Source organism: Arvicola amphibius, chromosome 11 (assembly GCF_903992535.2).
Source record: "Arvicola amphibius chromosome 11, mArvAmp1.2, whole genome shotgun sequence".
Lineage (NCBI taxonomy): Eukaryota > Metazoa > Chordata > Mammalia > Rodentia > Cricetidae > Arvicola > Arvicola amphibius.
Window position 1 is genome coordinate 92,291,833 of NC_052057.2, and position 22,151 is coordinate 92,313,983.

The 22,151-nt window shown below is 34.6% G+C and overlaps 1 protein-coding gene across 1 annotated transcript; it reads right to left on the bottom strand.

Moving 5' to 3' along the window:
• Positions 1–382: 382 nt before the first annotated feature.
• On the bottom strand, positions 383–703 carry LOC119826063 (ubiquitin-conjugating enzyme E2 N-like). The gene has a single exon (XM_038347095.1). It carries the CDS (start codon positions 701–703, stop codon positions 383–385), a length of 321 nt encoding a protein of 106 aa, XP_038203023.1.
• Between the last annotated feature and the right edge of the window lie 21,448 nt (positions 704–22,151).

The window sequence follows — 22,151 nt, forward strand, 5'->3', positions numbered from 1 at the left end:
AAAACATAAGATTTACAGAAGTCTCCAGACAGGCCATACAAAATAGTCACAAGCTTTTTTTTTCTTCTTCTTCTTTTGGGGGGATGGGGCAGAGAATCTACACTTGACAGCAAAGTCACAATGTTATTAGTGAGGGCTGTGATGTTTATTTAGTGTTCCCATTTTGGTTCAGACGATCAAGCTTGTCCATCTACAGCACCTAAAGTTAGACTTGCCTAGAGAGCATATTCTAAAAAACTGGTGAGCTGCATTCAACTACTGCAATTAGATCCCATAAGAGGGGGAGGGAGAAAGGAAACCATAAAATTAAAATAAAACTTTCCCACTAAAAAATAAAATAAAAACACCCACACCCCTGGCAGCTAACCCTGACAACATGGATTTATAGCAGAACTGTGCGAATCTGCAGTGCTGGGGACCATTTATCTTTCAAAATATCTAAACATATTCTTCCCAACTTGTCTACATTAGGATGATAAATTTTGGTCATGAAACATACTTTAGGTGCTGCCATTGGGTATTCTTCTGCAAGGAATAGTTCAAGTTCAAAAGTCCCTCCATCAAAGGGGGAATCTTTGGGGCCAGCAATAACCACATGAAAATAACCGGCATTGCTCTCATCTGGTTCTGCTTTAATGGCAGGAACTGGTTCTGCCAGCAAACGCTGGGTTTCTTTGATGATCCTGTGGGGCAGCCTGGCCATCTTGTCAGAACCCGAGTTCAGCCTCTGCTCTTGTCTCCCTGGTTTTTTTTTTCTTTTTAAACAAGTATGAACCATTATGTGGAAAGAGGAAATGCACCAGGAGAACAAGCAGGGAAAAGAGAAGGTACTACTAATATTCAACCTATTGACTTTACCCTCTCTTTCCCCTGCTTGTTCTCCTGGTGCATTTCCTCTTTCCACATAGTATCTCTGCTAGCTACATGTCCTTATTCATTTATTATCATCATTGTTAGTTGTAGTAATTGTATTGATGATCAAATGTATTTCATTTGAGTATTGAATGAGAGTGATTCACAGGAGCAATATTCGCCTTATGAGTGTCTGTACCTCTGAAGGAAATATCTTTCTCACTGACTACTATCTGTTTGAACATACTTGGGGAGAAGTAAGACATTGTGAACCTCTCTCTCTTTAGCTAGAATTATCTGTCTATAAGTTCTAGGTTTGGAGCACATGAACCTTTCTCCCCATAGTGACAGTATATTTACATAACCAAGCCTCTTCTCCCCCAAGTGACAGGATCCTAACAGACCCAATATTATTCAAGGCATATTCTAGTAGTCACACTTGCTCTGAGATCAAGAGTGTAACAGTGATATCAGGTTATGGACACAGATTTCCATCCCATGGGATTTTGTCTCTTGGATTTTGCATTCTTTCCGCCTTGTATTCTACGATGCTCTTGACCCTTGGGAAGATAACATAGAAACCAAGTTTACAGATGCAAATTCAACATTCCTTTACTCTGAGAACTTTGAAAAGCTGTGAGTCTCTGAAGTCACCCTGTCCACCACAAACAGCACCTTTCTAATCAAGCCTGATTATAACATTGTTCTGTGGGTATAAATGTCACTGTTTGGATGCAAAGTTAATATGTACATCCTGTTTATTTAAACAAAACTATAGCAGCAACTTCTTCACCTGTACAGCAACAGATTGACCAGATTTATAGTATCAGATGCTCCTATGGAAGGGAAGTCTAGTATTTTCAAAGGGAGATTTATTAGCCCTATTACTGATTTGTCATTATAGCACTAGTAAGCAGACAATGCCTGACTTGTTGAGAATCTAGCTTGCAGGGCCCACAGTTAAGGAAGATTTATATTGATGATTCTTCCTGACACCTAGCCAGCAGGGGGAAAGATTAAATCCTAGCTCTGGTTTGATTTCTCTGTGTTCGTTGACCAAAGCATGTGGTAACTTCGGTAACCATTTAATTCTGGTGGAGAATAAAGAGCTGTGGCAAATGATTGCATTGTTTTAAGAATCTCAGAGGCATCTCTGACCAACTATTTATAAGGAAGTGACTCAGCTCTTACTCTAAATCTTTTATTTAATAAACTAGGGGCCACTTATACTTCTACTTAGGCCTGCATTCAAACACTTTTTTTTTTTTTTTTTTGGTATTTCGAGACAGGGTTTCCCTGTAGTTTCTAGAGCCTGTCCTGGAACTAGCTCTTGTAGACCAGGCTGGCTCGAACTCAGAGATCCGCCTGCCTCTGCCTCCCAAGTGCTGGGATTAAAGGCGTGCACCACCACCGCCCGGCCTGCATTCAAACACTTTTATATATATCCTGTGATTAACTTACCTATGAGGTTTCAAGAGATCTTTTTAATAAATCCTTTATTTGACTTGATCCTCCCTCATCTTTTCTTTCTTTCTCTCCCATCTCCCTGATCCTTTCCAGAATTAAATTTGTTCCACCTCTCTCCAGCATCCCCTTGTTCATGTCATAGTCCATTTCCTTTGATCTTCCCCCTAATTTCTTTCACCTCCTTCCTTCCCATGACTCTTTTTCTAGTTTCTTAGCCTTAAACAAATTCATTCCCATCCAAATGATACACAAAAAGTGAAGCTAGAATCCACATGTGACAGAGAAGTTATGATGTTCTCTTTCTGACCCCATAAAATATAATATTTTCTAGTTTCCTCCAATATCAATATTTTCTTTTTCTTTCCAACTGAGTGCAGTTTCATTTTATGTGTGTACTACATTTTCATTATGTATTCATCTGTTGATGGAAATTTAGATGATGCTATTTCTTAGATATAGTGAAAAGATCAGTGCTGTGGGAAAAATGGTCTTGTATTGGTTTAAAAAAAAAAAACACTGATTGACTGGTAGCCAGGCAGGAAGTATAGGTGGGGCAATGAGAACAGGAGGATTCTGGGAAGAGAAAAGACTCAGTCTGCAGTGGTCACCCAAACACAGAGGAAGCAAGATGAGAATGCCTCACTGATAAAAGCTACCAAGCCAAGTGACTAAAAGTTATGGGTTAATATAGGTTCTAAGAGTCAACATGAAACCTGAGCTAATAGGCAAACTAGTATATAATTAATGTTGCTCTCTGTGTGTTTCTTTGGGACTGAATGGCTGCGGGAACCAGGCAGGACAGAAACCTCTGTCAACAAAATGGTGCCAATATGGACAATAAAACCCCTTAAAACCTGAGAGAGTTTGGGAAGAAATTCTAGATACAAAAAGAACAGAGTTAAGCACGGTTTCTTGGTTGCAGCATTTTCTCAGGTGGGTCTGTTTGCTAGAGGCAAGCACCTCTCATTTAAGAGTGGCTTCCTGACTCAGCTTTATCTGAAAAAAACCTTGCAGCTCTTTTAAGAGGTCCAGCCACCAAACACATAAATAATGTTAATGAATACCAACATCATGCTTTTTGGTGGTGGCCAGGATCTTGAAACTCAATAGAGTTGTGGCAATAAACATGGCTCCCTCCATTACCTCTGCCAGGAAGATAAACTCTTAGAAAACTAAGGATTAAAGCCACAGCTTTAATGCTAGCCATATAATGTAGCAAATTAAGGACTCATGTGATCAGAAAAAGAAATATATACAGTAAAGATATATTCAGATGAAGTAAGCCTCTAAATGGTTTATAGTGTCTTTAAAAATATATGTATACTTGGGAGAGAAAAAAGAAAAAGAATAAAGTCCTTAAAATGAAAGAGAGAGAGAAAGAGAGAGAGAGACAGAGAGAGAGAGACAGAGAGAGGTTGGGTGCCCTTGGCACACACCTTTAATCTCAGAGCTTGTGAGGCAGAGGCAGGTCACCCAGACACAGAGGAAGATGAGAATGCCTCACTGATAAAAGGTACCAAGCCATGTGGCTAATACAGAAAGAATTATGGGTTAATGTAAGTTGTAGGAGTTATTAAGAAGCCTGAGCTAATAGGCTACCCACTTTATAATTAATGTAGCTCTCTGTATTTTGGGGGGACTGAATGTCTGTGGGAACTTGGCAGGACAGAAACCTCTGTCAATAGATTAGTAATGAACATGGGCGAGGAACTATCTCTGTAGTAGGATGAGTTCATGCACAGCTTGATCTTATGATGTATCTATTTTTAGCTTTGTGAAAAGCCACATTTATGAATACATTAGCAACAGCAGTTTGTATTCCAGTCAACACCGCATTGTTCCCCATTTCTTCACATCTTCACTAGCATTTATTTTCACTTATTTCTTGTTTATAGCATTTCTAAATGGGGTTGGTGCGAGATGGAATTTCAATGTGTTTTAGTGTCCATTTATTTATGAACAATGTTTTTGTACACTTTAAAATATATTTTTAAATTTCATTAAAAACTTGCTATTCAGCACCATTTTTGAAAGCAAGACCAGTTCTTGAGGTAAAAGAATAGTGTAGAGAACGAGATTGTAAAAGTCAGAGGCAGACACTTAAAAATTAGTACAACAAAGAAACATGTTACAGAGGCAAAGACATGAAATCTTTGCCTTATAATGGCCCCAAATCAGCTTGTGTCATTAACACTAGTACAGAGGTATTCTATGGCTCAGAAAATAACCCAAGGGCCTTTGATATATTAAAAAAAATTTACATAGTATGTGAACAGAGAATATCATAATGCATATGCCACACATGAACTTATATGAAAAACTACATTTAACAGAAAAAAATTGTTCCATTTCTCCAAATAAATAAAATAGACCCTATATAGTAGCATAAAAATCCTAAGTCTTAAATAACAAGCCCTTTGGCCTAACTGTATTACTGCCATGTACTGCTTCAGTCTCATATAAATGCCTTTTTTCTTGATCTACAGTCCCTGGTTCTGCTGGCATTATGTAACTCTGCTCATATATTTTTGCCTGGAAACATAAGAAGGTTCAACTCCCAATGGTAGTCACTGACTACCTTATTATCAGCTACTACTATCAATTGATTGAAATCTTTCCAGTCTATTGAAAAAGCCATTTTTCCAGTTTAGGGTTACTGAACTGAAATACATTCTCTTATAGATCAATTTATATTAAATAAATATCTTTTCTAGAGTATTCTTAAGGTTAATCTAGTTTTAGCTTTTCTTCTTTTTCAAAAGCTTTGTATTGGCTTATTTTAAACACAAGTTCTACATGGTATCTTCGGATTTAAATCTTAATTTTAATATATAAGAACATGAAATATCAAAGGAGAATAGTAGAATGTAGATTACTAAGAACTGTCCTGAGAATTTGAGAATTTGTGGTGTTCTACAGTTCTTTAAAATTACAAATAAGGTTATACATACAAATGAAGCTATATTTTATAATGTTTTGACATTCAAATTTGACTTAAAGATCCAAGTTTTCACAAATAAAAAAAAAACCTAGAATTTTCTGTAATGAAACCAAACAAAATGTTTGTGGGAAGCATAAGAAGTTATGTCATTACAAAAAAAAATATGAGTAGATATGTAATCAGAAATAGATAAATGATAAGATATAAATCAATAGGTAGAGGTATGGTAAAAGTTAAGGTGTTGGGTGAGAACTTAGAGAAGAAAATTCATTTGACAATGCAGTAGAAGAGATAAAGAAATAAAATATGTGCTGAGAAAACCGGAGTGAGTTTATCGGTTTCTAGGCTGCTCATGAACTGAAAAAGAATAATATTTCTATGGTGACAACTGGATATTTACTAGTAATAAAAACACCCTAAAAATCTGGACCAACATATTAAGAACTGTTCTCTTACTGAAGACAAGCATTATACATAGAAAAGTATAATGCTTGACTAGCAGACATGGCACATCATTCTATGTCAAATGTGCCTTTCCAAGTGTCCTCAGATGCTAGGTACTACACAAGAATTGCTGTGTTGAATGAAACCTGAATACTTTTCTATTTTGCCTTTTGTAAGCTCTCAAACTAATGACAAATTGGATATCTCCCGATGTAGTTAAAGTTTAGTTTTGTAGAAAATAAGTTTGTTTTCATCTTATTCATCATTTTTCCCTTTCTTGATCTGCACAGCAGTGAAACCACCTGCTAGAAATTTTATCAAATTATCCAAAAGAATTATGTAGTCCTTGCCTTTATTAATATCTTACCTTGATATCAGTAAGTATGTTCTCTTATTTGACTAACTTGAAAATTGTTTTACTTATTCTTGCTTGAAATGCATTTTTTTTTCTTGAAAGCCTGGTGCACCCTAGGCAGTGCAATTTAAGGGTAATTGTTGTTCCTGAAGGGGTAAAATTACCAAACATTAAGATTTCAGAGATGTCTGATATAATCACCTGAAAATCTATTTCCTACTGGGTGTTATTATTGACAAAATAGATGCACTCCTTAAATATTTAGAAAAATACAATTGTAACAGTTAGAAATGATAATTATCCAGCCTAGGGACAACCAGGCTCTGATTGCTACCAACACAGGAACAATTCTGCTAGAAAGATATACTGAAACATTGTCAAAACAAGGGCAAGCTGTCATGTGGGATATAGACTAGCACATACATTACATGTTGGAAGATGAGCTTTGGATGCTAGTGTTATAACTGTTTATAAGAAATTTATTTTGAAGTAAAGCTTTTTATACCAACACAGCTTCAAGCTCAGTTATCATACTTAAATAATGAACTGTTTTTCTGATTTTAGACAAACTATGAATTACACACATATTTCAAGATATTTGAAGTTAGGTACATATGATTATTTTCTTTTTAAAACATGCTTTGTAGTTGGCGAAATATCTAAATTGGCCAATACTCTGCCACATAAGCATGAGAACCTGATTTTGAATGCCCAGAAACACAAATGCTGATTTAATGGTTTAATGCCGAGCAAGTCAAGATAACATGTAACCACAGCATTTTAGAGTAGCAGGCAGAGATTCATGGAGGCCTTTGATGAGTAAGACTAGGCAAATCAGTTAACTACAAATTCAGTGAGAAACCTTATCTCAATAAATGAATGAATACATTATATTAAAGATATGAAGCAATCAAGAATAGCCATTTAGTGTTTTTCTCTGGTCTCTACATACCAACACACATACATATATACATGACCAAATGTATGCACGCATACACACACTCTGGCTAAGGAATAAATGCAGCACTAAAGAAACACATGCACACACCTGACACCACACATAAGTGCACCTATACACACTAAACAAAAATGCTTTAATGAAATCTATTTTAGTGTATAAAATACTTAAAATTAAATTTTATGTATCTTTATATATTTGAGGTTATATATATATATATATATATATATATATATATATATGACTAACCCATCTTACATGTACAGCATTATTCTTCTTTACAGGCATAATTACTAAGCAACTAAACATTAATCTTTACTTTTTGATGTTTTGTGCACTTCTATGCAATCACTCCAGTCTACCCTAATGTTTTCTTTTGGATTCAGAAAGTAGTTACCTTTTCCCCAGAGCATTATGAAAGCTGAATCATGTTTTCATCCACTTTTTGAACTTGACCTAGTTTTGCTAAATAAATTAATTGTATATTTACATCCCATCTCCCTTTGTGTCCTCCCTCCAACACTTCCATATCTGCTCTCTCCAACATTAATAAAAGTAACTGAAGAAAGCACACACAAATGAGAATGCACTTATGTTCACTGGTTGGAAAAATCTATATTTTGATAATGTTCTCATCACCAGGAGAACAAGCATATTATTTATCAAACTAAAGCTTTCATTGGAGAATTAGAAGATTCAATTCCCAAATTTATATAGAAACACACACATACATGCACAAATATGCACACACACACACACTCATACAAACACTACTGAGTGAAACCCATCTTGAGCAAGAAAAAATAAAGTAGGAAACATCAAAGTATAAGAATTATTGATTCCAGAATACATTATAACACTATGGCAACTAAACAATGTAGCTCTAGTATAAAACATACACATAAGACAAAATAGAATGTAATTAATAATCCAGGAGGATGCTCAAATATCTATATATAACTTATTTTGTGCAGAGGTGCTAACACTATATGATGGAGCAAGTTCAGTCTTTTTCATAAGCGCTAAGGGAAAACTATATATCTATATACATAATGAAACAATATTTCCATTTCTCATCACTTTGAAAATAATCTGCAAATGGACATAAATGCATAACTATAACCTATGAAACTACTAGGAGAAAAATATAGCATCAATGCCTGAGAAGACATTTATGTATGAGCCTTTTCTGGAGAAAACAGTGCTTATTATTTTAAGTATGTTTTTTAGTTCAAAGGAAAATATAAACAGAGACACCTTACAGAAAGTATTTACTAAATTTACATGTGAATAAAAATCAGTGTATTACTTATAGAAAACCCAAGAAAACTCCCTATGAGGTCGTGGCCTACCAGCAAAGTTTCAACAAGTCTGATCTGTATCCAGACGCAGCTCCATGGCGTCTCTCTGACTCTGTCCTTTCTTCCTGAGTGGGATTAAATATTTTTCAGATTCTTATGTGACAATATTGTACTATTTAGACCATGGTGACCTTGAAATAAATGATCTATTCACTTCTTCATATGTGAGTAGCTGGAAAATAATTGTCATGATTTGAAAGAAAATGGCATCTCCAGGCTCCTGAGGACTGGTACTATTGAGAGATGTGGCCTTGCTGGATTGGTGCATATATGTTGGAGGAAGTATGTTACTAGGGGGCTTTAAGGTTTCATAAACTCAGGTAAGGCCTAGTGTGTTTTATTCTCCAACAAAGCCACCACAATTTAATTTGGTATTTCTCCTTTAACCCACATGTTAAAAACTACATCTCTAATAATTTACATGTATTTGGAATTACATGTTAACTTCATGTCATTGATGAATTTCTAATGAATATAGAAAATATATTCTATATGTTTTTAACCCTCATATAATTATTGAATTTTATTTTGGAATGTAAAATAAGATACATTCAATGAGAAGCCCTTAGATACCTGAAAAAATGAATATTTTCATGGTTGTATTTTTGGATTATTTATAAAAGTTGACTTATGAAAGCAAATGCTATAAAGTAGGTTGATATTATTGTTTAAACTTCTGCATTCCATTTAATCTTCTTCCCTCTTTGGTATTTTTATATATATATATATATAAATATGTAAATGTACAATAATGTTTAAAGGAGTTATGAATCTGATAAATACTCAAGGGATATAGAATGTGCTGAAAGGAGAGAAGAAGTTTACATGAATAAATATAACATTTGTACATAAAATTCTCCTAGATTAATAAAAATATTTTAACTTGAATAAAAGTAAAAATCATAGATTTTAGAGTTTTTATTAGTCTTATGCCAGTAATGTTTAAGCATTTATACTTGTATTTGGTTTTATAGAAGTTAACCTGATATGTATATGCTATATAATGATTATAAGAGCACAATTTCATTCCCTCCTTTCCTTATCTACTATAAAATTTTCTTTAATGTCTATCAGTACTATAAGGTTTATAATAAGTTATTTTGCATGCTGAGTTTTTAATAGTTATTTTAAAATTGAGAATAGAATCTATTGTTTACTAATATGCCTTCCATTAGTACTGCTATGAATATTCATAAATCCAATAACTTTTTATATTTTTAAGTTAAATTTGTTCTTTTATAATTTTAGCAAAATGCATTTGTTTTCCCATGTTTATTTAAACAAATTAATATTTTTAATAGAAAATTTTATCATTTTACATACCAAACCTACTTCCCACTCTATCCCTTCCTCCATTTCCTTCCACCTTTCCCCCACCCCACCCCTCACCCACTGCTCATAAAGGGTAAGCCTTCCCATGGGGAGTCAACAACACCTAACTTACACTTTGAGGCAGGATGAAGTCCCTCCCCAGTATATCTAGGCTTAGCATGGAATTGCTCCAAAGAGAATATACTCCAAAAAGCCAGTTCCAGGAGTAGGGATAAATCCTGATCCGACTGCCAGGGGCCCCGTAATCCATACAACTAGCCATACAACTCTCTCCCACATTCAGAGGGCATAGTTTGGTCCAATGATGGTTTACCCTGCTGTCTGTCCTGAGTCAGTGAGCTCCCATTAGGTCAGGTAAGCTGTTTCTGTGTGTATCCCCACCCTAGTCTTGACCCCTTTTGCTCATGTTATGACTCCTTCCTCTCTTTGACTGGACTTTGGGAGCTCAGTACAGTGCACTAATGTTTTCTTTAAAAAAAAATCCCTTAGTAAATTCTGTAATGCAGTTTCATTCTGAAGAAATAATAACACTTTTCTTCCTTAATATCTAAAATTGTTTTTTGAAAATTTTGACCAAATGTTTGCCCTATATCTTAACCCCAAATATATAAATTCATGCTGTAATGATCCATCAATCATGATTTTATTTTATTTTTTATTTTATATAATTTTATGACTTAATGGAGTATTATTGCATATGTCAATTACTCTCCAGGACAGGCTCCACACAAAGTTCAGCATTGACATTCTGTTGTCTTATTTTTATCATTTTGATTTTTGGATTTATGGGTTAATTTTTAAGGACAGAGAAAAAGAGAAATTAGGAGAGGAAGGGAGAGAGGCAGAAAGAGAGAGGGGGCATAAATTTTGATGATAGGAGGAAAGAAGAATCTTGGAGGAACTGGGATTGCAAAAATATCATCAAGTTATAATATTTTTGTAAAAAAATATATAAAACAAGAAAAATGTGATTTAGAGATTTGTATTTTTTGTAGGTGTATACACTTTCCTGAGTTGTTCTTGTGTGTCCTGATTCTCAATCTATATTGTACATCTCTGTCTCCTCAGGCCACTCACATGCAATTGGCTAGCATTTATAGGACATTAACAAGATTTTATATAAAGTCTTCCCAATATACAATGTCTCCCTGCCTCCATAATTATTGGAACACAGTATTTATTTAAAAGCTTCCTTTGGTATGAGTGACAGAAAATAGGGATTGATTGACTCTGTTTAGTCATTAGCAAGTTGTATCTATGCCTCCTGTGAAGATTTTAAACTAATAATGTGGTTTTACACTACATGACATTGAAAAGAGGTGTGCTTTTAGATACCTTGTGTGTGTGTGTGTGTGTGTGTGTGTGTATGCACTTGCACTGACATGTATGTTTGTTCAAAGACCAGAGGTCAAAGTTCAATGTCTTTCCATATCTTTTTCCACCTATTTTTGTCATGTATTCCCCTTTTCCTGAAGCTCACGGATCAGAGTTCCTGACCAGTGAGTATCATTGTATCTCTGCCACTCTAGCATTGAAATTTCTGGTGTAACTACCATGATCTGCTTTTGAATTCAGAGATACTTATTCAGGTTCAGATGCATGCTAATTAAGCATTTCACTCATGAAAATTCTAATCCTCAGTCAGCTATTGAGAACAAAAATGTGCTGATTGCAACACACCTTTATTCTTTATCTCTCTCTCTCCACCCACCCACCCATCCGCATATACACACAAATATAGACACATACATGTGTGTGCATGCCCATGTGCATGTGTGTATGTATCTATGTATATTTTGTTCATGTAACAAACTATATAAAATGCAAAGAAAGTTAATGTACCTCATTGTCTAAAATGTTTGACCTTTTATTTTTTGATTTAACTTTTAATTTATTGTTGAGAATAACATTTTTTCTCATTTTTTATTAAAAATTTCCATCTCCTCCCCTCCTCCTCCCCCTTCCCTCCCCTCCCTTCCACCCATACCCCCACTCCCTCCCTCTCCAAGCCAAAGATCCATCAGGGTTCCCTTCACTATGTTAAGTCCAAGGTCCTCCCAACTCCCCCTAAGTCCAGGAAGGTGAGCAACCAAACTGACAAGGCTCAACATACTCAAACCTATGGGACACTATGAAAGCAGTGCTAAGAGGAAAGTTCATAGCACTAAGTGCCCACTAAAAAAAAAAAAAAAAAAAAAAAAAAAAAAAAAAAAAAAAAAAAAAAAAAAAAAACCAAAAACGGAGAAAGCACACATTGGAGACTTAACAGCACACCTGAAAGCTCTAGAAAAGAAAGAAGCAGACTCACCTAGGAGGAGTAGAAGACTGGAAATGATCAAACTGAGGGCTGAAATCAACAAAATAGAAACACAGAAAACAATCCGAAGAATCAATGAAACAAAAAGCTGGTTCTTGGAGAAAATCAACAAGATTGACAAACCCCTAGCCAAACTAATCAAACGGCAGAGAGAGAACACGCAAATTAATAAGATCAGAAATGAAAAGGGGGACATAACCACAGACACAGAGGAAATTCAGAGAATCATTAGATCTCACTACAAAAGCCTGTATGTTTGACCTTTTAAATAGAGAAAACACTTGGATAAATCCTATAATTGCTACTGGAAAACACCCGAGACTGTAAATGCTTATATTTTGAAACACCAAATCAAGATAACAAATAAGATAACAAATACTAAAGACATCTCTTGAGTCTTGTCACTCCTGTGGAAACTGAGTTGGAAAGATACTAGGCCTTTCAAATCATCACCGCAGCAAACACTGTGAACTTCACTTTAATAGGTATGTTATGACATAGGTCAAATTTAATAAGTAAATTGCACCATGGAAGCAGCAGGAAATTCTAAGGGTAACTTTATTGATGAATAGATGAACATTCTTGTCACAAAAGTGGTGAAAATTCTATCCTCAAATACCCATTTTACTTGAGCTTATTAAATTTGAGCAACTTTAGAGAAAAAATTTTAAAGAATTTGAAAACATACTGCAAATGGCTATTACAGGACATAACCAGAGAATAAAGTATTATATTGGAAAAAGTATTATATTGATTTCACAATTTGTATCTATATATAAAAGATTGTGAATGAATTCTTAGATATTATCAACAAAAATAAATAAATGTTTATATACATAATCCATTTATTTGCTTAGTTTTTAGGTCTTGAAAAACAAAGCACATTGTATACAGTAATCTATATGTATGTGTGTACATATATAATTATGTTATAGTTTTATCTGCACATTTATATATAAATAGGCATATATTCTTTTATATGCCTGCATAAGGGTATATATCATTATATATGTATATATTTAATATTAACTTGAACATTCAAAATAATATCTCCAGCTTTTTTGTACCATAACATTTTCATTTTGACATTTTAATCTTTTGTGTCTGAATGTGAAGTTAAGAATTTATTTTCCACTTATGTAGTCTCAAAACAAATGTAGGAACATTTCATACCCTATTAAATAAGGATGAATATTCTGCGTCACAACAGTTAAATTAGCTTGTTTATTCATAGTCTATAGTTACTTGTTCTTATTTACTTTTAGTGCTTTTAATTTGAATTTAGTTTATTTAAATGTAGTTCAAATGCAAAATTGTAGTTACCTGAATAAAATATGACATTTTAATAAATGTTCTTTTTAATAATTATTGAATAAGATTAGAGTATACAAAATACCACCTCAAGCATTCATCACAATTTTATGATGATAATATTCAAATCGGCTATATTTTTTTCAGATGTACAGAAAATCACTGTTACCTGTAACCATTCAAGTATGCAGATTTTTGGTTCTCTAAAACTGAATCTGATACTTATGGATCAACATTATCACCCTTTACCAGCCCATGGGTGCCACCAATGTTTCAATAACACAAAATTGGCATGATTATGAAATGAAATAGATCAGATAATTATTGATGTATTTGAGAGGTCTGAAATGGGAGGATCACGTAGGAATAGGAAGGCATAGTGAGAGGGAATATGGTGAGAGACAGCTAAAATTAACTTTAAGGGTGGTTTAGAAACCTAATATGGTTGAAACATATATATGTATATATATATATATATATATATATATATATATATATATATGTGTGTGTGTGTGTGTGTGTGTGTGTGTGTGTGTGTACACACACACACACACACATATATGAAGGTGATTTAAAAGAAATCACCAAAGAATGGGGAAGACAGAGTTGGAAGTATCCTCTCTTGTCATCAAATAATCTTTTAATATTAGGACTGGGTTATGTTTAATTGGGGTTGAGATGGCTCAGTGAATAAAAACACCAACTGCTTTTCCAAAGGTCTTGAGTTAAATTTCCAGAAACCACATGGTAGCTCACAAACCATCTGTAATAAGATCTGGTGATCTCTTGAGGTAGAGACCTAGTCAGTTGTCCTCATCAACTTAGATCATGAAAGACAATATGGACAAGTTCAACAGAACCATCATATGTGGGCTGCCCACGCTTGTTTCAGCATTGCCAGGACATATATTTAAAATTATTTTTATAGATCTAATTGAGTTGTTAGTCCTAGGGGTCCCAGAGGAATTGCTCAACAACCCAGGCTGTTGCCAAAAAGTACAGTTTGTTTTGCACAAGTGACAGTAAGACCCTCTTTATGGAAACAATACATCTCTTAAACATGAAGATGTCAAGCTTGTACCTACGTGGAGTTATAACCACTAGGATACAGTATCTTTGTAACAGGAAGCTCTTTTACACCCTATCTAAAGTCAGCCACATCCCCTTTCTCTTCAGTGGTATACTATATGTAAGATATACTATGACGATGTTTAGATGAACCTTGTGACAATAATCAATCAATCAATAATCAACCGATTTGACTTAAGGCACACTTTACAATATGGAAGCTATACACAACACTGCTTTGTACTTGTTAGGGTCTACTGCTCTAGGAAGCAGTTTTGAGGAATTTTTAATTATGTATATGGGGCCTCTAATTATTTCTGAGTCTACTTTAATCTGCTTCAGATCTGTGAATTGCTTCTACAATATCATTATTTCAATTCATATTTCCTTCTTTTAAGACTTACTTGAAATCTAACCCAGGAATTAAAGTATGGTACAAAACATATTGAAATACTCTTTTTAACTGTAGCTGAATCTTGTATCAAGAACTTATTGATGTCCAAAGTTTTATTCCCACTTCCACTAAAATAAATTTAATGGGTAAAAAAAACAATTTATTTTTACATTCTATGAATATTTCTGTTTGTTGGGGCTTTCTTTTCTGAATATATTATTGTTGATTCTTTGAAAATTTTATATAATGTATTTGATCATATTTACCTCTTCCTCCAACTTCTAGATTTATCCCTACCACTCCTTCCCAACTTCATTTTTCTTTTCAATAAGAAACAACAACACAAAAGTGAATACATTTGAATATGTGTTGTCAAACTACTCATGGCTCTGGGACATGTCTTATAGAATGCTTGATTTACCAGGGGTCACAGACCTGGAAAACAAACATACAAACACAATTAAAAAAAATCCACATCCTTTCTCTTCCAGCAGCTACCAAAGGCCAATAAAATGACTCCTAAGGAAATGTAGCTCTACCCATAAAACAGTGTACCACTCAGCCCTCATCAGAGATGCTTATTGGAGTAGAGCTATTTACATACAGACCCACACTTGCATGATGAGCATGGAATAATAAACTTTTGATCACTTGGCCCTAAATGTGATTTGTTTGTCGAATTCCACCCATTAAAATTCTGTGATCTATGCAGAAAGGGAGACAAAAAGTTTATCTGTGTCAGTGGTAGTGGATGACTCCACATACACAGTGTCTTATACTTAAATGAATCCAAATAGACTATGGGAGCTTGCATAAGACCCTGTTCTCTTAAATTGTGCTTGAAAAGGCCATTAATCGATGTATTCTTTCTTGATCACCCAATGTAAAATAGCATTTTCACGAATAATCCTTAGTTATCTCCTTCCCAAATGATCCATGTCTAAAATCTTAATAGCACAAGTCACCACAGAAATCATCTGTAATATGCTGTGGAAAATCTTAAAGCCAATAGCCTTTAAGATAACAGGCAGTGGCTAGGCAGTGGCACATCCAATTAATCCCAACACTCCACAGGCAGAGGCAGGTGAATCCCTGTGAGTTCAAGGCTAGCCTGGTCTACAAGTGTTAGTTCTAGGACAGCTGGGTCTGTTACACAGAGAAACCATCTCTCAAAAAAACAAAAAAAAAAGTTAACAGCCCACTTTGTACATGATCTCGTGTACTATAAAGACAGATAGAAAGCATTCATGGGCCTCTTGGCTGCTGGATTCTGTTTCAGATCCCAGCACACATATAGGACTACAGATTTCTACTTTTTCATTCAGTTTATCCACAGATAAATACACCTTTGTTATACTCCATTTCAGACTACTGTGGAATTCTTTTGTACACCAACAAATTGGTGCACACGTGGATAGAGTTCACACCATTGCCAGGTCCTGCTGAGACCCATGTCTGCAAACTTTTTCCATCCTAAGCAGTTGAACTATCCCTCCACAGCTTAACTACCTCTCTGGTGTGCAATTGCTCACCATTTGGCTGGCCTGCCATGCATCAACTTTTCAATTTCCTATCACCTGCACCCACATGCCCACATAGCTTGGTACAGTCTACTAAGTGACTGGCTTACTGCTTCCCGTGACATTTTGCTGAAACTGCTATGCAGCTTCTCTGGCTTCTCCCAGGCCTGTTCTTGCCTGTGTTCTAAGTATGGATCCATAAATGCTTGACCAGAGCTCTGGTCAGTAACCTCATGGCTTGCAACTGCCTGCAAAGTCTGAGTTCCTTGATAATTTGCCCAACTCTAACCTTCTCTGTATATGGATATACTGCTCTTAATAATTAACTAAATTTGTTTGTAATTAATTGTCAGGTAATTCAGGTACTGATCTCCAACATGTGTTACTGTGACAACTGTGATACCAGCTGGACAATCAAGGTTATTACACCTACAACAATTTTCTCAAAACTATTATGGAGGTAGGGTAATTTGATGAATATATACACAAATAAATTTGAAAATTGTAAACTAACCCCAAGATAATTTACAATAATATCACCATCCATGAATTTAACAACCTTTTTGTTTCTACTATGGATGCAATTCTGCAAGAGCTATATTAGCAACCATATACATATTTTCGTGATCATGGCAGATATTAGTTTGTTCTTCATATTATATCATTAAAGAAATGGTTTGGTATCAAAATCAAGAATGAGAAACTTTTAGTCAGGATGCAATCTTTAGCTGAAAAGATTCATACTAATGAAAATGATAACCTTAATTTGGCAGGAAAAAGTCAACCCATGTCAATGGGTACTGAGAGATTGTCTGAAAGGATTCATACTGTTGGAGTTGAAAATCAAAATCTGTTAAAAGGTTATGATAACCTAGCAGATAGACCATCTCACTAGGAAGGCAATTTACATGACATCTAAATAATATCTAAGAATGAAAATATATCATTAATATATTCAATATCCAAATGGATACAAAAATATAAATGAAAACTTATAGGTATTAAAGATTTAAAATATATTAAGCAAACAATAGTATCTTATGACAAGCATTCACCATTTGTTGGGAGAGGGCAAAAACATGAGCTTCAAGCAATAGGGTAACTCCATATTATTGGCTTCAAAAATTAGTCTCAGCATTGCTAGAAGACTGGCTGCAGTTACATGAAGTGCTACGGAGAGAGGAGGCTAAAGCCCTAGAACAATAAGGTGTAGTCAAGGGATTTGAGGCTTTCCAAGATCAAATTCTTGGTGAGGGCCATTATGCTGATCCACAGAGTCAAGCTATTTACAATGAAGACATCTTGTCCCAATGCCACACAGCAGCCTTGAATGCTTGGGACAGGATTTAAGAACCAAGAAGGAAAATTGACTTGTATATAAGGTCATACTAGGCCCAAGAGAACCATTTAGGGACTTTTTACAAAGGTCAAATAAAGATGTACAAATAGGGCTAACAGATCGAGAAGCTAGACGAGTACTTTATTGAATCTCTGGTTTTGAATATGCTAATATAGAATGCAAGAAGATAATTGGACCTTTAAAGGTCAGATCCACACCAATGGATAAATAGATCTTGCACACAGTCAGCGTTGAATCATTTGACTATAATATTGAAGCTTCTGTAGGAGAAACAATTTCCAAACATATGAAAAGACATCAAAATAATTGTAGTAGAATAGAGTATCTAATAAGGAATTACAGACAAGGCATTCCTAGAAATATTTTTTTCTGGGAATAACAAAATAGCAAGTCTCAATCTTCTGGATTATGTAGAAGATGTGGCAACAGCCAACCTTTGACCAATGAATGTAGATCAACAAGAGACAAAGAAAGTATCCTGTTACAATTAGAAAACATGGGGGATGAAAAAAAATCAATATAAAATAGAAAATGTTTATTTTGGCAAACTTCTATAAATAATCAAAAACCAAAGCTGAAAGTATGAATAAATAACATTGTAATTGAAGGATTACGGGACATGGGTGCAGATGTGACCGTTAAAACTCCAGAATATTGGAATCTGAAATGGTTTCTTTAGGAGACAGACGTTCAATTCCTAGGAATTGAAACCTTATCCCAAGTAAAACAAAGAATGAATCTCATAGGGCAGAGAGGAAGACTGAGGCCATATGTGACAAATATAACAGTGACTATATGGGGCCATAATTTGCTGCAGCAGTGAAATACCCAGATTGACACTTTTACAGCCTCTGAAATGGAACATAAACAACTTATCCTTCTGGCCTGCAGCCTTGGTGCTGGTCAAATCAACTCCATACATGGAACAAGAATCCCAGAACCCATGAGCAGGGAGCACAAACTGGAAGCTGTTCAAGTTGCCACACAGTAGGGAATGCAGCAGTGGTTGGGGGAAATGTGCACGAGCTTGAAAAATGTCCATGTTTCTACAAACTTAGCACCATTGTGGCGGGGGTACAGGTGAAAGCAAGCCAGTCAGGCAGAGGTGAGAGATCTTCTCGACCGTGGATTCTTAAGGCCTTTTGGACTGGCCCACCCAGTAGGTATGGAGTCGGGATCCACATGGGTGGACAGATGAAGAGGGACACTAAAAAGAAATCACACACTAGTTCAGAATTGAATATAATAAAGGGTTCTTTATTTAAGGGTAGACTCACAGATCACAGTCCTCTGCTCAAATGGGGAATCCAGCAGCAGGAAGAGAGAGAGAGTGTATGTGCTTTACAACGGCATGGAATTTATTAATTGAACTACTGTAATAACTGCAGTGAACAAAAATGGGAGGTAACTGATAGCATTGGAGAATTATTGCTTTTTCTATTACCATTTATGCTTGGACTGTGTTATTTGTAATAAATTGTAAGTCTTGGCAGATCAAACCCATAACAACATCATTTTGAGTTGCATCACATTCTGGGTACTTTTCAATAAATTTATTATGAATAAGTAATGTTTGTCCAGCTGCATATTTTCTGTAATACTCTTATAAGTTTAACAATCCATTTAAAAAATGAAAAGCGATAAAACAGGTACATCAGATCCTGGGTTGTGCTGACATGATTTCAAAATATAATGCATAATCACACTCAAGCCGTTTTATAATCTAGAAGCTTTCTGTTAGTGGGCTGCATTGTACTGTATGCTCCGAGTAAAGACCCACATTTTATTTCATTGCATCTTCTTGCCTCAGACACAGATAATTGGTCATGAATTGAAGCAATGCATTTTCCCTTTTCATATGCAAAGATCAAGACCACAGAATGTTTGTATCCTTAAATGAAGTCAGTTTTTTAAAAGTACCTTGATTAAACAGAAACAACATATTTAGTATTTCTCCTCCAATTGAAATAACTTGAGAAAGGATCACAGTAAGCAGCAATAGCTGTCCTAGAACACTCCATATGGACCATGGCCTGAACTTACAGAAATGCACCTGCTTCTACCCCATAAAGCCTGGGATGTAAGGCTTGAGCCTCTAAGTCTGAACCCCAATTCTCCATTATTTTAAAATTTTACATTGTTGTGATTTCTTAATATTTTAAACTGGATCTTTCCTCATAAGTGATTATTAAATGCAAGTAAAAGGGAGACAATGAGTCTAATTTACAAATGGAGACTTACTTTTGTAAAATTAGAATTTGAATGCTGCTTAGTGTTAAATATCACTGAATAGTAGGTGTGTGTTTTTGTCTCTGTGGCCTTTAAGGAACTCAATGGTGTGCCTCAAACTACAAAATGTCAGTTCCCACTATCTGACAAGTATTCTATAACTAAACCAACTGTATGATGAGGTAACATTGAAATTATATGGACATTTGACAGTTTTAAATTGTTTTCACAAATAGAGGTGCCTCTATGCTTTTCAACATAATTGAGGGTGTCCTAATTATTGATTTTGATGGTTTCACCCTTAAGTTCATAATTATAGGCATTTTTTTCTTGAGCCCTGTCGATGATAATTTTTTCTTTAGTTTTCTCCCTTCTCTTATGTGATATCTTTTTCTAGTCCTCCCTTTTGGACATTTCATATTTGTTTATTTAAATGACTCTTACTTCATGAGGAATACTGCATCGCAAATTAGAATCCACATATATGATATATTGTTCATCATGTTTCTTATTTTAGAAGAAACCATAGACAAGAATACTATAGTTAAATAAATTAAAATCTAGAACTTTTAATTTTTAGAAGATCATAAGACATTAAGCTCTTAGATTTCAATACTATTGAACAATTTGATGAAAGACTTGTTTGAAAACCTTTTATGAAAACCATTATTGCCTATCAAGAGCACTCTCATTTTTTAATATTAATTTTACATATTAAGACAAGAACACAAGCTAGGGGATATCACTACAATTTCTGCACTTTTTATATCTACAATGAATATATATATGCATATTGAATGGGTTTGTGTTCATCTATTACCTCTGAACTTTTTACTATTTCATGTTTTTATTTCATATTTTTTATAGTTTTACTGCTCCAAAGAAATATTTTGTCTTCAAACAATATTCACAGTGATTATGAATGTTTTACTTTACACTGTAATGACTATTATGATCAGGGATGTGGTTGGTCCTGTAGTCCAATATTATTAAGAAGTCACTACCATGATATATATTGTACTTACCACCCTAAAACAAGCAGATGGAAAAAAAAAAACCTTACTAGTGGATATGGTAATTCCTATAACATGGTCAGTCTATAGAATTCATAAAAAGTATTCACAGGGAAGTGATCTAACTGTTCAGTCTTTGACAAATAAGTAGAATTCAGATAACCATAGGGAAAGAGATAGGATATCCTAGTCCTATTTCCAAGAGAAAAAGGCTTAAAATCATCTTGAGATCTCTTCCCTGAGATATCATAAGTGTTTTAATATGCAGATTGACTAGTAATATCCATACGGCAAATTCAGTTTGATATTTTAAATTAATTTGTCATAGTGAATTTAAACATTATACTTTGCATGTTAATGGCACTTAGTTTTCATAACCCTGTTTTACATGATTCATGAAATCCTTCTCTGAGGAATGTAAAGTGAGCTTGAACCATCCCCCAAGTGAGAAATGATTAATGTCTTAACGTATCAATATCGAATTATATTTTGTGATCAATTATTAATCTATGACTTGAATTATTCTATATAAAATGGTTCACTAGTATTGAGGTTGTACATTAATAAGAGGTTTTCACATAAGAGATTCTCACAGAGACAGTGGGGTTCTGGAAAAGGCTTTAGTATTCAGCATGCAATACACACCCAAGTAATGAAATAATACAGGTGATATTTGGGTCCTTGCTAACTTTAATCTCCCACAGGGGAAACAGAGGTCAACAGAAGTCGGTATCACTTGTTTAAATCCCTTCAGATTTATTGAGATTACGAATTGTATCAAGGTTAGCGTTCGGGCACAAATGAAAATGAAAGTAGAGTGTAATGAATTAGGCCTTTTCTGAGTCACTATAAAACTGAAAGTATAAATAAAAAACAGAAAAACATTCACTGCAGAAAAGCTTTAAAATATTAACATGTTCAGCCTTTGAATTTGTCCAAAGTACTCTTTATAAATGAGAGTTAATACAAGAGGATTATGAGGTTTATGGGGAGAGAGCAAATGCTCGGGGAAATCAAGATTAAAAAAATGTCTGCCTTTGAGTAGATTGTTAAGGACAGCACTCATTTTGGTTCGATTTGGAAAGTTTAACACTATGCAGGGCTCTTCTTTGATATAGCCAGAACTTTCAGTTACAGTCAATTGCTACCACAGATTCAATTATCACGAATTCTATTTCCATTTATTCTTTTCACTGTTAAGAAGAAAGTCTAGCTGTCAAGCTGACCTG